The following is a 12,486-nucleotide window of genomic DNA, read 5'->3' on the forward strand; positions in this document are numbered from 1 at the left end:
CCAGAAAACATTAGCTAAGAATGTAATTTACTCACATCATGAATGTTTTCCTCTAAGAAGCTTTTATCAAATTATTTAAATTTCATATCACATAAGTCTGTTAAATGGATATTATCGAACACGGTCAGGTAAATAAACTTATTAAAAATTACTACACTCTTAACCAAAAAAGTCAGTTGCATATTCAAGTCCACTCAGTATTTTTCACTATGTATCATTCTGGTTTTATATAATGCCTAATCTTTATATGTTTAACTGGGAGAGAACTGTCAAACTACCAAAATTTCTTAAAAGATTGTTTTAACCCCAAAACATTAACATGATTTTTTTTTCCATCTTGGCCAAATATATGCATATATTTGAATTTTTTTGTTTCTTTCAATACCTGCCAGTAGCTGGTTCTTCAAGAAACAAACTTTCTCAGCCGTTGGCTCTTTTGATATTGTTTACTTTGGCGTAAATCAGTGGAGGCCATTTTAATAAAATAGAATATAAGCTTACCAAGAATAAAGCACAAAAATTACACAATAAGCAATAAAAAATATTAGAGGAGAATGGAAAAAGATTTATTGTTGTTGTTTGGTTTTTTAACAAATGGAAGTCCTGGTGCACTGGAAGCCTTTACTGATGATCAATGTGTATCTGAGACTCCAGGCATGTGTCATCAGCAGGGATGTATTTGAAAAACTAATTCTTCCAAATCATTCTTTTCAGCTCTCCTAAAGCTGACCTCTAATTTGCGACCCATTAAAACATGACCAGTATCATTCATACACGTTATTTTATTGTGAAAATAACATATTTGCCCAATAAAACTCAAGAGTATAAAGGGGACAGCAGATATAGTATTATATCTTATAATACTCTGTACACAATCGAGCTGAATATTCTTATATATTGTAGGTTTGAAATAAAACAAAAATACTTCCACTTTAAAGACATACGTCAAAACTTACCAAATTGTATATTTAAAATATGTGCATTTTATTCTGTCAATTCTACCACAATAAGCTGTTAAAAAGGGGAGAATATCTTTCAGAAGACAGAATGACTTCGTAACTCATTCTATGAGGACAGCAGTACCATAATACCAAAACCAGACAAATATTCCGCAAAAGAAAACTAAAGACTGATGTCGTTCATGAATACAGATGCAAAAAATCCTCAACAAAATGTTCTCAAGTTCAATCCAACAATGCACAGAAAGAATTATACACCACGACCAACTGGGATTTATGCCAGGTATGTAAGGCTGGTTCAACATTCCAAAATCAACTAACGTAATCCATCACATTAACAGGCGAGAGAAGAAAAATCACATGATCTTATCAATAGATGCAGAAAAAACATCTGACGAAATCAAACAGCCACTCATGATAGAAACTCTTAGTAAACTAAGAATAGAGGGGAACTTCTTTGACTTGATAAAGAATATCTACCAAAAAAACCCTATAGTTACATCATACCTAATGGTGAAAAATTTGACACTTTCCCACTAAGATCAGGAACAAGGCAAGAAAGTTACCCCTTGCAACTGCTTTTCAACATCGTATAGGAAGCCCTAGCTAATGCAGTAATATAAAAAAAAGGATATAAAAGGTACACAGATTCTAAGGGAAGAAACAAAACTGTCTTTGTTTGTAGGTGACATGATCATCTGTACAGAAAATCTGAAAGAATCTCTCAAAAAACCCCTGGAACCAATAAGCAATTATAGAAAGATTACAGGATACAAGGTTAACACACAAAAGTCAAGCGCTTTCCTATATACCAACGATGAACAAGTGGAATTTGAATTAAAAACATAATACCATTTACATGAGCACCTCCCAAATGAAATACTTAGACATAAATCTAATAAAATATGTACACAATCTATATGAGGAAAACTATAAAACTGATGAATGAAATCAAAGAACCAAATAAATGGAAAGATATTCCAAGTTCACGTATAGGAAGACTCAATATTGTCAAGACATCAGTTCTTCCTAACTTGATCTATAGATTCCATGCCATCTCAATCAAAATCCTAGTATGTTACTTTGCAGATACTGAAAAACTGATTCTAACGTTAATAGGCAGAGGCAAAAGACCTAGAATAGCCCACACAATATTGAAAGAAAGAACAAAGTTGGAGGATGGACATCACTCAACTTTAAAACATACTATACAGCCACAGTAATCAAGACAGTGCGGTATAGGTGAAAGAATAGAGAGCCCAGAAAAGACCCACAAAAATATAAAAAAGGGAGCAAAGGAAATACAATGAAGAAAAGAGTCTTTTCAACAAGTGGTGCTGAAATAATGGGACTTTCACATACAGAAAAATGGATTCAGACAGACATTACACCCCTCACAAAAAATAACTCAATAGATCACAGACCTAAACGTAAAACACAAAACTATAAAACTCCTAAAAGACAACAGGAGAAAATCTAGATGACCTTGCGTTTGGTGATGACTTTTTAGATGCAACACCAAAGGCACAATCCATGATAGAAAGAATTGATAAGAAAGAATTGACTTCATTAAAATTAAAAATATCTGTTCTGTGAAAGACAGTGTCAAGAGAACGAGAAAACAAGCCAGAGACCGGGAGAAAATATTTTCAAAAGACATATGTGATCAAGGACTGTGTGCAATAATAGAAAAAAATATATACTGGCCTCCGCTCCTGGGTGCTGGCACAGAATTCTTCAAACTTTTCTGATTTCCTAAATGATAAAGGCACTAGGAGCATCTTTTGTGCTAATATTTTGTCTTTGACCCTTTGACAGAGTTCCTAAACCCCTTGGAATTTACTGGGTGACAGAAGTATCTTTTGTTCTAAGGAGGAAACTCTTGGTGGGTTCCTGCATAGCTTCAGGATAAGGGCTGGTCACCAGGTAGATCAAGCCATGATTAGAAGTCTGGAACTTTCAGCCCCATCTCCCATCCCCTGGAAAATGGGAGAGGGGCTGGAAATTGAGTTAATGATTGATCATGCCTATGTGATGAAGCCTCCATAAAAATTCTAAAAGTACGGGGTTCAGTGAGTTTCCAGGTTGGTGAACATCCATATACTGGGAAGGGGGCGCATCCCAACACCATGGAGACATAAGTTCCTGTGCTGGGGACTCATTTGGACTTCGCCCTATGTATCACCTTATATGACTGTTTATTTGTATCCTTTATCATATGGTTTATTACATAATAAATTGGTGAACCTAAGTAAGTGTTTCCTTGAGTTCTAGCAAACTGTTCTCGCAAGTCAAATCCTGGCAGGGTGGGTGGGGTCACAGGAACTTCCAATTTGCAGCCAAGTCAGACAGAAGTTTTTTTCTTTTTAGGGAGATTAGCCCTGAGCTAACTGCTGCCAAACCTCCTCTTTTTGCTGAGGAAGATAGAAGTTTGTTGGAGACCTACTACTCATGATTGGCATCTGAAGTGGGGACCAGTCTCATGGGACTAAGTCCTTAACCTGAGGGACCTGTGCCAATTCTGGTTAATGTCAGAACTGAATTGAATTGTAAGACACCCAGCTGGTGGTGGAGAGAATTGCTTGATGCGGGAAAAAAATACTCCACACATCTGGCGTCAGAACTGTTGTGAATGTGGCAGTAGTATGAAAGCAAAGGAGAAACACACAGCAGGAGTGTGTTTTCCCTATAGACTGTTATCCAAAATATACAAAGAACTCTTAAAACTCAACAATAAGAACACAAAAAATCTAATTAAAAAATGAGCCAAAGATCTTAACAGACATCTTGTCAAACAAGATATACTACTGGCAAGTGAGCATATAAATAGATGCTCCACATCATTTGTCATCAGGGAAATGCAAATTAAAACAAGATACCACTATACACCTATTCTATGGTTCAAATCCAGAACACTCACGACACCAAATGTTGACAAGGATATGGAGCAACAGGACCTCTCATTCATTGCTGGTGGCAATGCAAAATGGTAGTCACTTTGGAAGACAGTTTGGTGGTTTCTTACAAAACTAAACATACTCTTACCATACAATCCAGCATTTATGCTTCTTGGTATTTACTTACAGGAGTTGGAAACTTATGTCTACACAAAAACAGATGTTTATAGCAGCTTTATCCATAATTGCCAAAACTTGGAAGCAACCAAGATGTCCTTCAGTAAGTGAACAGATGAATTGTGGTACATCTAGACAATGGAATATAATTCAATGCTAAAAAGAAATGAGCTACCAAGCCATGTAAAGTTGTGAAGGAAACTTAAATGCATATTACTAAGTGAAAGAAGCTAATCTGAAAAGCCTACATACTGTATGATTCCAACTCTAAGACATTCTGGAAAAGGCAAAACTATGGAGTCAGAAAAAAGATTAGTGGTTGCCAGGGGTTAGGAGGAGGAAGGGATAAGTAGGCAGAACACAGAGGATTTTTAGGGCAGTGAAACTACTCTGTACTACACTGTAATGGTGGATACATGTCATTATACATTTGTCAAAACCCACAGAAGGTACCACAGAAAGAGTGAGCCCTGAGGTTTGGACTCTGCATAATAAGGGTGCATCAATGTACGTTCAATGATTGTAACCAAGGTACCACTCTGGTGGGGGATGCTAACAAAGAGGGAGGCTATGCATGTAGGGGAGGGCAGGGAATGTATGAGAAATCTCTGTACTTTCTGCTCAATTTTGCTGTGAATGTAAAATTGCTCTAAAAAAATAAAGTCTATTAAAAAAAACAAACAAAACAAGGCCTGAACAAAATAAGAGGGAGATGGGGGGGATTTCTTCTCTTCTCTTAGTTGCTAACCCCATTGTTCTTAATCTCTTTGGCTATCTTCCTTTTTCTCCCTTCATTCTTTGTAGCAAGATTCTCCAAAGACTCATCTGTGCTAGCTGTCTCCATTTCCTAAACTCCCATTTACTGTGTAACCCATTCCACTCTGGATTCCACCTCTACAAATCTTTTAAAAAGCTCCCACTGAGGTCAACAATGATAGACATGTCAAAAATTAGTTTACGTTACATTTTCCAATCTTTGTCTTGCTTGACCTCTCGGCAGCATTGTTTAACCTCCTTTCACATTGTTGACCACCTTCTGAAATACTCTTCACTTCTGTACACTCTCGCTTCTGTGACTCCACTCTGTTCTGGTTCTCCTCCTCCTCTCTCTTTCCATCTCTTTTCTTTGCTGATTCAATTTCCTCCACCGGCCCATTAAATTTGGGCATTCCTCCAAGCTCAGGGTTAGGCCCTCATTCTTCTACTTCTCTAATTTCACCCTGGACAAGCTCATCTTTTCTCACAGTCTCAATTATAATATCTATGTTGATGACTACCATCTCTATTTTGAGCTCCATCCCTCTGTATCCAACAGCATATTCAACATTTCTACTTATAAATCTCAAAGGAACCTTAAGTACTATCTTTGAACTGAACTCATGATTTTTCCTTCATAAACCTGGTCTTTCTCCAGTGTCCCTCCTCCAGTCTCATCTTAGTAAACTCCTACTCTTCCTTCAATCTGGACTCCAGTTCCATTTTCCTTAAATAACCCGACCCTGACCTCCCAATGAGGACAGTGTGTTTTTGTTTAATGTTCTTGCTCCACTTGACTGTAAACTCCACGAGGTCAAGGATTATTCCCACTTTGCTCGCTGTTTTATTCCTCTGAGCACAGTGTCTGGCAACAGTGGAGACTTAGCAACTATTTACTCAGTGGAATTATGAAAGAACACCACCATGGAAACTTTCACTTTGGTATTTTATGTACAGTATAAAGTTCTATTCTACCAGTTCCCAAATTTCACCAGTTCCAAATGTTTTAGTTAAAAACTTAAAATACAGCCAGTATAACCATCCAAAAAATGTCAAATATACAAATGAAAATGTCTGTGTAATTCAAAAGTCTTTCCCAGCACATCAAAATTCCATAAATAAAGAAAAACAGGGGCCGGCCCGGTGGCACAGCGGTTAAGTTCACACGTTCTGCTTCTCAGTGGCCCGGGGTTTGCCAGTTTGGATCCCGGGTGTGGACATGGCACCGCTTGGCACACCATGCTCTGGTAGGCGTCGCACATATAAAGTAGAGGAAGGTGGGCACGGATGTCAGCTCAGGGCCAGGCTTCCTCAGCAAAAAGAGGAGGATTGGCAGTAGTTAGCTCAGGGCTAATCTTCCTCAAAAAAAACAAAAACAAAAAACAAAAAACAACTAAACAAACAAAAACAAACAAAACAAACCAGAAAGTCAATAACAAAATGCTTTACCAAAATAACCAAAATGCCAAACACATTTCAAGAAAAAGTATTCAGAACATTGAGTGTAACTTCATGTTGACAATTCCATATTAGATAGAATTTAAGCAATAACCTTTTCCCACCTGGATTATTATTATATTACTCAGCATACCTTTTTTGCATTTTTTTGTTGGCATCATCTCTCTTGGGAGTCTTCTCCAATCTGGGTGTGCAAAAGAAGAAATACAAAAATTTCACTTTCTTCTAGGAATTAGTGGCACTGGACATAACTATTTAAAGCACACGACAGTTGCTCATGCAGAAAAAGTAAAATTTCTTAGTATCTGACTACACAGATTTAGCCTAGGAATCAAAACATAACAGTGATACGTTTTCTCCTATGAGGAAAAAAATTCATTAAAATAGCTTTGAAATAGTGCCATAAAATTTCTACAACATTCTTTTAATAGCTATATAATTTAATTTATGTAATAAATTTTAAATACAGAAATTTTTTTAACAAGAATAATGATATAGAAAAATATTTATGGACATGAATTTATTCATGACATTATTAAATAAAAAGTTTCTAAAACAATATATATATAGAATCCCATTTAAAAGAATAAACCTAACATACAAATCTTTTTATATATAGTATTTGTTCAGAGAAAGCTCTAGATTGGGAAGAAAATATTACAGTAATTCTTTGTGGGTGTTGGGATTACAGCTGTTTTTCTTAAGTATTACTTATCTACTATTTAACTACTCTATATTTTTAAAGTTTTCTGTAGTTGATATGTATTTCTTATGTAATAAAGGATTTTTTCCCCAAAAGTTAATGTGACTACAATCCCAAGAGATGCAAAATTAAATAAACAATTTTAATAATTATCTGAAAACTTTAAAATTAAAAATACAAATACCTATGGAAAAGTAAATTCCCTCCAATAAATGATTTTGTTAAACAATTCCTCTAATTTGTCACGTTCTTCTAATTTTTAAGCATAGAGTTAATCAGAAAAATGAAGCAACATAAAAATGAATTAAAAAAATACTGCCTGCTGATAAAAATATCTCAGTGCATTCTGTAAAAAACATTCATATCTTAAGCTATTTTACCTGAACTAATAAATTTTGCTTTGAATATATTTGTTTTTCTAAGTGACTCATAGATGATCATAAGAAAGTATATAAAGAAAATCTTTTAGGAATGAATATTTAAGAAGCGGAAGAAACGATAGATCCAGGAGAGAGGGGACAGAACCTTATCAACCATCGACACTGAAAAGAGCACTATAACCCGTGAAAGCAATAATCCTGTAAATGCTGTTTTTGTTTTTACATAAAGGCAGTTTCTATAAAAGGACAGGATGTCAAAGGCAAGTGAGCTAAAACGAGGAGACCTGGGTTCTAGTAGTGCTGTCCAAGTCGCCCCAACAGGTCACTTCATTTCTAGGGCAACTGTTTTTTATCTGCAAAATGAATGAGCTGGATGAGATCTCTCCAGCCCCTTCCACCTTGTCTGTGTCAAAGGCAAATTTGTGAACGGTGAAAAAAAGCCTCTCTTAGGTGTGGTTCTGTTGAGAAGGCATCTTAACAACTAAAAACCGTCTATGTCTGCTTGAAAGAAAAGAAGACCCATTAGCTTGGCTTAAAAAATTGTTTTCTCCTCAAAAGCTATCTAATCACACAGGAGCACAGAAGTGTGTACTGGTAGCACAGATTAAAATTGAGATTGTCGAAAATGAAAATGGAAAATCCAAATAGGTTTGGCAGATCCTCTTTTATAAAAAATCCATTTTAAGAACTTCCACAAAAACACTTCAACTCCTCCTTCTAACAGTATAAAAATCTTTTCATCTTAGTTTTCAAGAGATATGTGTTACTAATCAATTACGGGAAAAGAGCCAGACTCTATTTTCCTATGGTGAATATAGAAAATTTGTCCTAAAAAAATATGCGATAGGGAGGTAGGCTTTAAAAATTATTTTAACATTTTCTGTTTTCTAATTACCTGGTATCCACTCTTCTTTGTACACCTTCATATATCTTTTACTATATCTTTCAATATCTAGAAAAAAAGAAAAAAGCGTTCATTAGAAAAAAATCAAGAATGAAACCTGAATTTAAGCCATTCTTTTACAATAATTGAAAACCCCAAACACCTTTGACTTCACATATAGCGAGTCTCCTACATTCGTACATAGTGTGTTCCTGAACACACATGGAAAAGTTCAGTGAGCATTACACGTTCGAGGAAGTGGAAGCCACAGCTGGGTATGAACGGCGGGGTGAGCGGAGACCTAAACTCTGATGATGGTTCTTAGAATTAGTCAACCTGACTCACCTCTGAGAATATTCACAAAAGCCCAGAGCCAGGTCAGGAAGCCATTTACATAAAAGGACAGGGAAGTCTTCTCAGCATCTTTTATTTCTTCTTGTGACAATGGCCTCCAGCTCCCAATCTTTAAACCTGTGTAACTGGGATGTGTTAAGTATCTAAGCGGGGATGGAGGGCTGTTTGCTCACTGCTGGTGCTTAACACACACATTCAGCTATGCTTCTCAATGAGCTACTTTTCACAGTCCACTGGGGAGGGGAATGGGGAAAAGGCCAGGAGTAGGCAAGGTTGGACTTGATGGGGTGTGATCAGGAAGCTGCAAGCTTTCCATGCAACTACTGAGAACTCGGCAGGGACGGACCTTCTGAGCTTGCCAAAAATGGGAGAGGTAACACTGTGGCTCTTGCTTCTGCTTTGCCCACTTTGCCACAAGAAACTCCCTCAATGAGGGCCCAAACCCTTTCCCGACCACACAAGTTGGCAAGCAACACCATCATGCAACAGCTTAAAACCATGGTTCAAAATAAAAAGTGATTTGGGAGTATAGCCATGAAAAAGGGAAGGTGATACAAAAGATGAAAATATAAAAATCAAGGCCCAAATATATACTGATTTTTCTTCCACGTTAAGGAAATGCTTCCAAATAATACTGAGACCATGGTGTTAGATAAAAATAACCAAAATAAATAGTAGATCAGAGACCAAGAAACCAGGCTTTTCTAGGTATTTAACTGTTTAACTTCAACCTTGCTCTCAAGTTTTTCATCTGTTAAGAGAAGTCAGCATAAATGAGAGATTCCCAGCATTTGCATTTAAAAATTTTCTCTAAAACAGATTCCATATTTTAAAAATATTTAACCCTCAGTATATCAAGAAAAACAGCTATTACCACTTATTATCTCAGTCCAACAAACCATTTTTTATATTTTTAGGTTACTTTCAAATAATTTACAGAATAAGAGGTATTGAGAACCAACTACCAGAAGCCAACTAAAAAGAGGCAAGTAATAATGTACACCTGAAATTGCACAATATTATAAATCATTATGATCTCAATAAAATTACTGGGGATAAAAAAAGAGGGAAACGATTTGAATAGACATTTGTCCAACAAAGATACCCATGGACAAAAAGCACATGATAAGATGCTCAACATCATTAGTCATTAGGGAAATTCAATTCAAAAGCACAATGAGATATCATTTTATACCCAGTAGGACAGCTACAACCAAAAAGACAATAACAAGTGTTGACAAAGATGTGGAGAAACTGGAACCCTGATAGACTGTTGGTAACATAAAATGGTGCAACCATTTTGGAAAACAGTTTGCCAGTTCCTCAAAGTGTTAAACAGAGTTACCATATGACCCAAGATATATACCAAACAGAAATGACACATGTCCACAGAAAAATGTGCATGTAAATGTTCATAGCAGCATTACTCATGATAGCCCCAAAGTGGAACTGAACCAAATGTCCATTAATTGATGAATGAATAAACAAAATGTAATATAAATATACAATGAAATATTATTCAGCACTAAAAAGAAATGAAGTACTGATATATGCTATACCATGGATGGACCGTGAAGACATTATGCTAAGTGAAAGAACATAAAAGTCATCGGGGCCGGCTCCGTGGCCGAGTGGTTAAGTTAGTGTGCTCCGCTGCGGCAGCCCAGGGTTCGGATCCTGGGCGTGAACATGGCACAGCTCGTCAGGCCACATTGAGGCGGCGTCCCAGATCCCACACCTAGAAGGACGTGCAACTAAGATATACAACTGCATACAGGGGGGGTTTGGGGAGATAAAGCAGAAAAAAAAAAAGATTGGCAACGGTTGTTAGTCCAGGTGCCAATCTTTAAAAAAAAAAAGTCATAAAAGAACACCTATCATTCCATTTATATGAAATGTCCAGAACAGACAAATCTCTAGAGAGAGAGCAGATCAGTGGTTGCCATAAGCTGAGGAGAGGGGAGAATGGGGTGATCCTAATGGATATAAGGTTTCTTTTTAGGATGATGAAAAGGTTCCAAAATTTAGATAGTAGTGCTGGTTGCACAATTCAGTGACTACAGAAAAAGCCACTGAATTGTATACTTTAAAAAGTGAATTTTATCTCAATAAAGCTGTTATTTAAAAAGAAAGAAAACTAATGGAAGTTTTAATAAGAAATTAAGTATAGTAAACTCTAATTTATATTCCATTATTTTTCTGGTTTTGAAGGTACATTTACCCAAAACAGGCAATGTCCCTTGAATGCAGCTAACTGTGCATCAAATGTGCATTCTAGGTTTGTCATGCACAAATCCTGAATATATGCATTTCACATATCCTGATTCCAGATTTCAAATACATCTTTAATAAATTCTGACTTATTACTTCTCGTTCTGCTTCTTGCACCATCCACATGACTCTAGATTACAAATACATCTCTAATTGGTTCTAGCTTATCATTACTTCCAATTCTTCTTCTTGTATTTGCATCATCAAAATGTAATACTTTTAAAGACTTTGATGGCTCACATATTGGTTGAAGAGAGAATGACCCAGTCATCTTCTTTGGTCTATAATTGTAAAACATTTTCATTATTAAACTTATAATTACCAATTAACATGATCAATCCAATAAATTGTTTCATTTCTACACAGTCTATTTCCTTTCAATCATCCTTGCCTTTCTCTTCAGCATTTGTCCAGTTACAACTATGTCAAATAAATTTTGGTACATAAATATCATGAAAAAAGAAAAAACAGTCACACATCATTTTAGCAAACAGGATGTTCCCAGAAATATTATGTGATGAGGTGCTTTTCAAAGATTAACTGTATGAGAATACTATATTTCCTTTTCATCCTTAGAGATACAGTGTTTACTCAGTGATTCTTAAGTTTGAGAAAAGTCATCTAGGATACCATCATCTGAAGGCTCAGTCTGAGATTTTGCTTATACAATCAATTTCACCATCATCAGTAGCATCCAGAGAGCTGCTGTCTCTTTGCCATCCATCTTCTGATTTGTCCAGTAATTGTGAAACATCCTCCTCTGTCAATTTCCTTCTCTTTGCCATTATGGGTAGAAAATGAAAAATTCTGAATTCTCAATTGTATTCTATGAAAGCTAAAACAGAAACAAAACAACTATGAAGTCGAGAGTCTCTCCAGACTTCTTTTGTATCTTCTTGAAAATTAATGTGGGGCCAGCCTGGTGGTGTGGTGATTAAGTTCCCGTGCTCTGCTTTGGTGGCCCAGGGTTTGTGGGTTCAGATCCTGGTTGCAGATGTACACATCACTCGTCAAGCCATGCTGTGGTGGCATCTCACATACAAAATAGAGGAAGATTGGCAACAGATGTTATTTCAGGGATAGTTTTCCTCACGAAAAAAAAATGTACTACTATGGGCAACACAACAGAAAAACTAAAGGATGAAGTAATAGTGATGATTTCTTTAACTACTGCACCATCTTTGTATGGAATTTCATCATTCTTCCATTTTTTTAATACTTTAGTCTTTTTGTTCAGCAGTGGGGAATAATTGATGAATACTTATGAAATAATATCTCTCATGATGAAACAGCAAAATGTTTCAAGATGCAGGAAAAATAAGATCACTAAGATTCCAAAATGTATTTTAGATTTATAAAAGGGTCCAATGGGTGATATGGTAATACTAAGATAATATGGGTTTTCTTTCTTAAAGTAAATTCTCTTTTTTCTTTGGAAGATCTCTACAAAAAACCAAAAGTTATGAATATCAATTATTATACAGTTAAGAACTGCTCAAAAAGAAACTCAAAAATTAAATTAGGGGGTCCAGCCCAGTGGCACAGCAGTTAAGTTCGCGTGTTCTGCTTCAACAGCCCGGGATTTGCCGGTTCCGATCCTGGGTGTGGACCTATGCACCATTTTCAAGCCATGCTATGGCAGGTGTCC

General features: G+C 36.2%; 1 protein-coding gene across 4 annotated transcripts in view; it reads right to left on the reverse strand.

Annotated features, from left to right (window-relative positions):
- Positions 1 to 12,486, reverse strand: part of POLR3G (RNA polymerase III subunit G) — a 42,361-nt gene that overhangs the window by 15,367 nt on the left and 14,508 nt on the right. For all 4 annotated transcript variants that reach the window (XM_008541038.2, XM_070569695.1, XM_008539622.2 and 1 more), the window contains exons 4-5: positions 8,226 to 8,282; positions 6,381 to 6,431 (exon numbers count right to left, since the gene is read on the reverse strand). In XM_008541038.2, coding sequence (XP_008539260.1) covers positions 6,381 to 6,431; positions 8,226 to 8,282 — 108 coding nt within the window. The remainder of the gene's footprint in view (positions 1 to 6,380; positions 6,432 to 8,225; positions 8,283 to 12,486) is intronic.

The sequence above is a fragment of the Equus przewalskii genome, chromosome 13 (genome assembly GCF_037783145.1).
Source record: "Equus przewalskii isolate Varuska chromosome 13, EquPr2, whole genome shotgun sequence".
In the NCBI taxonomy this organism is placed as follows: Eukaryota; Metazoa; Chordata; class Mammalia; order Perissodactyla; family Equidae; genus Equus; species Equus przewalskii.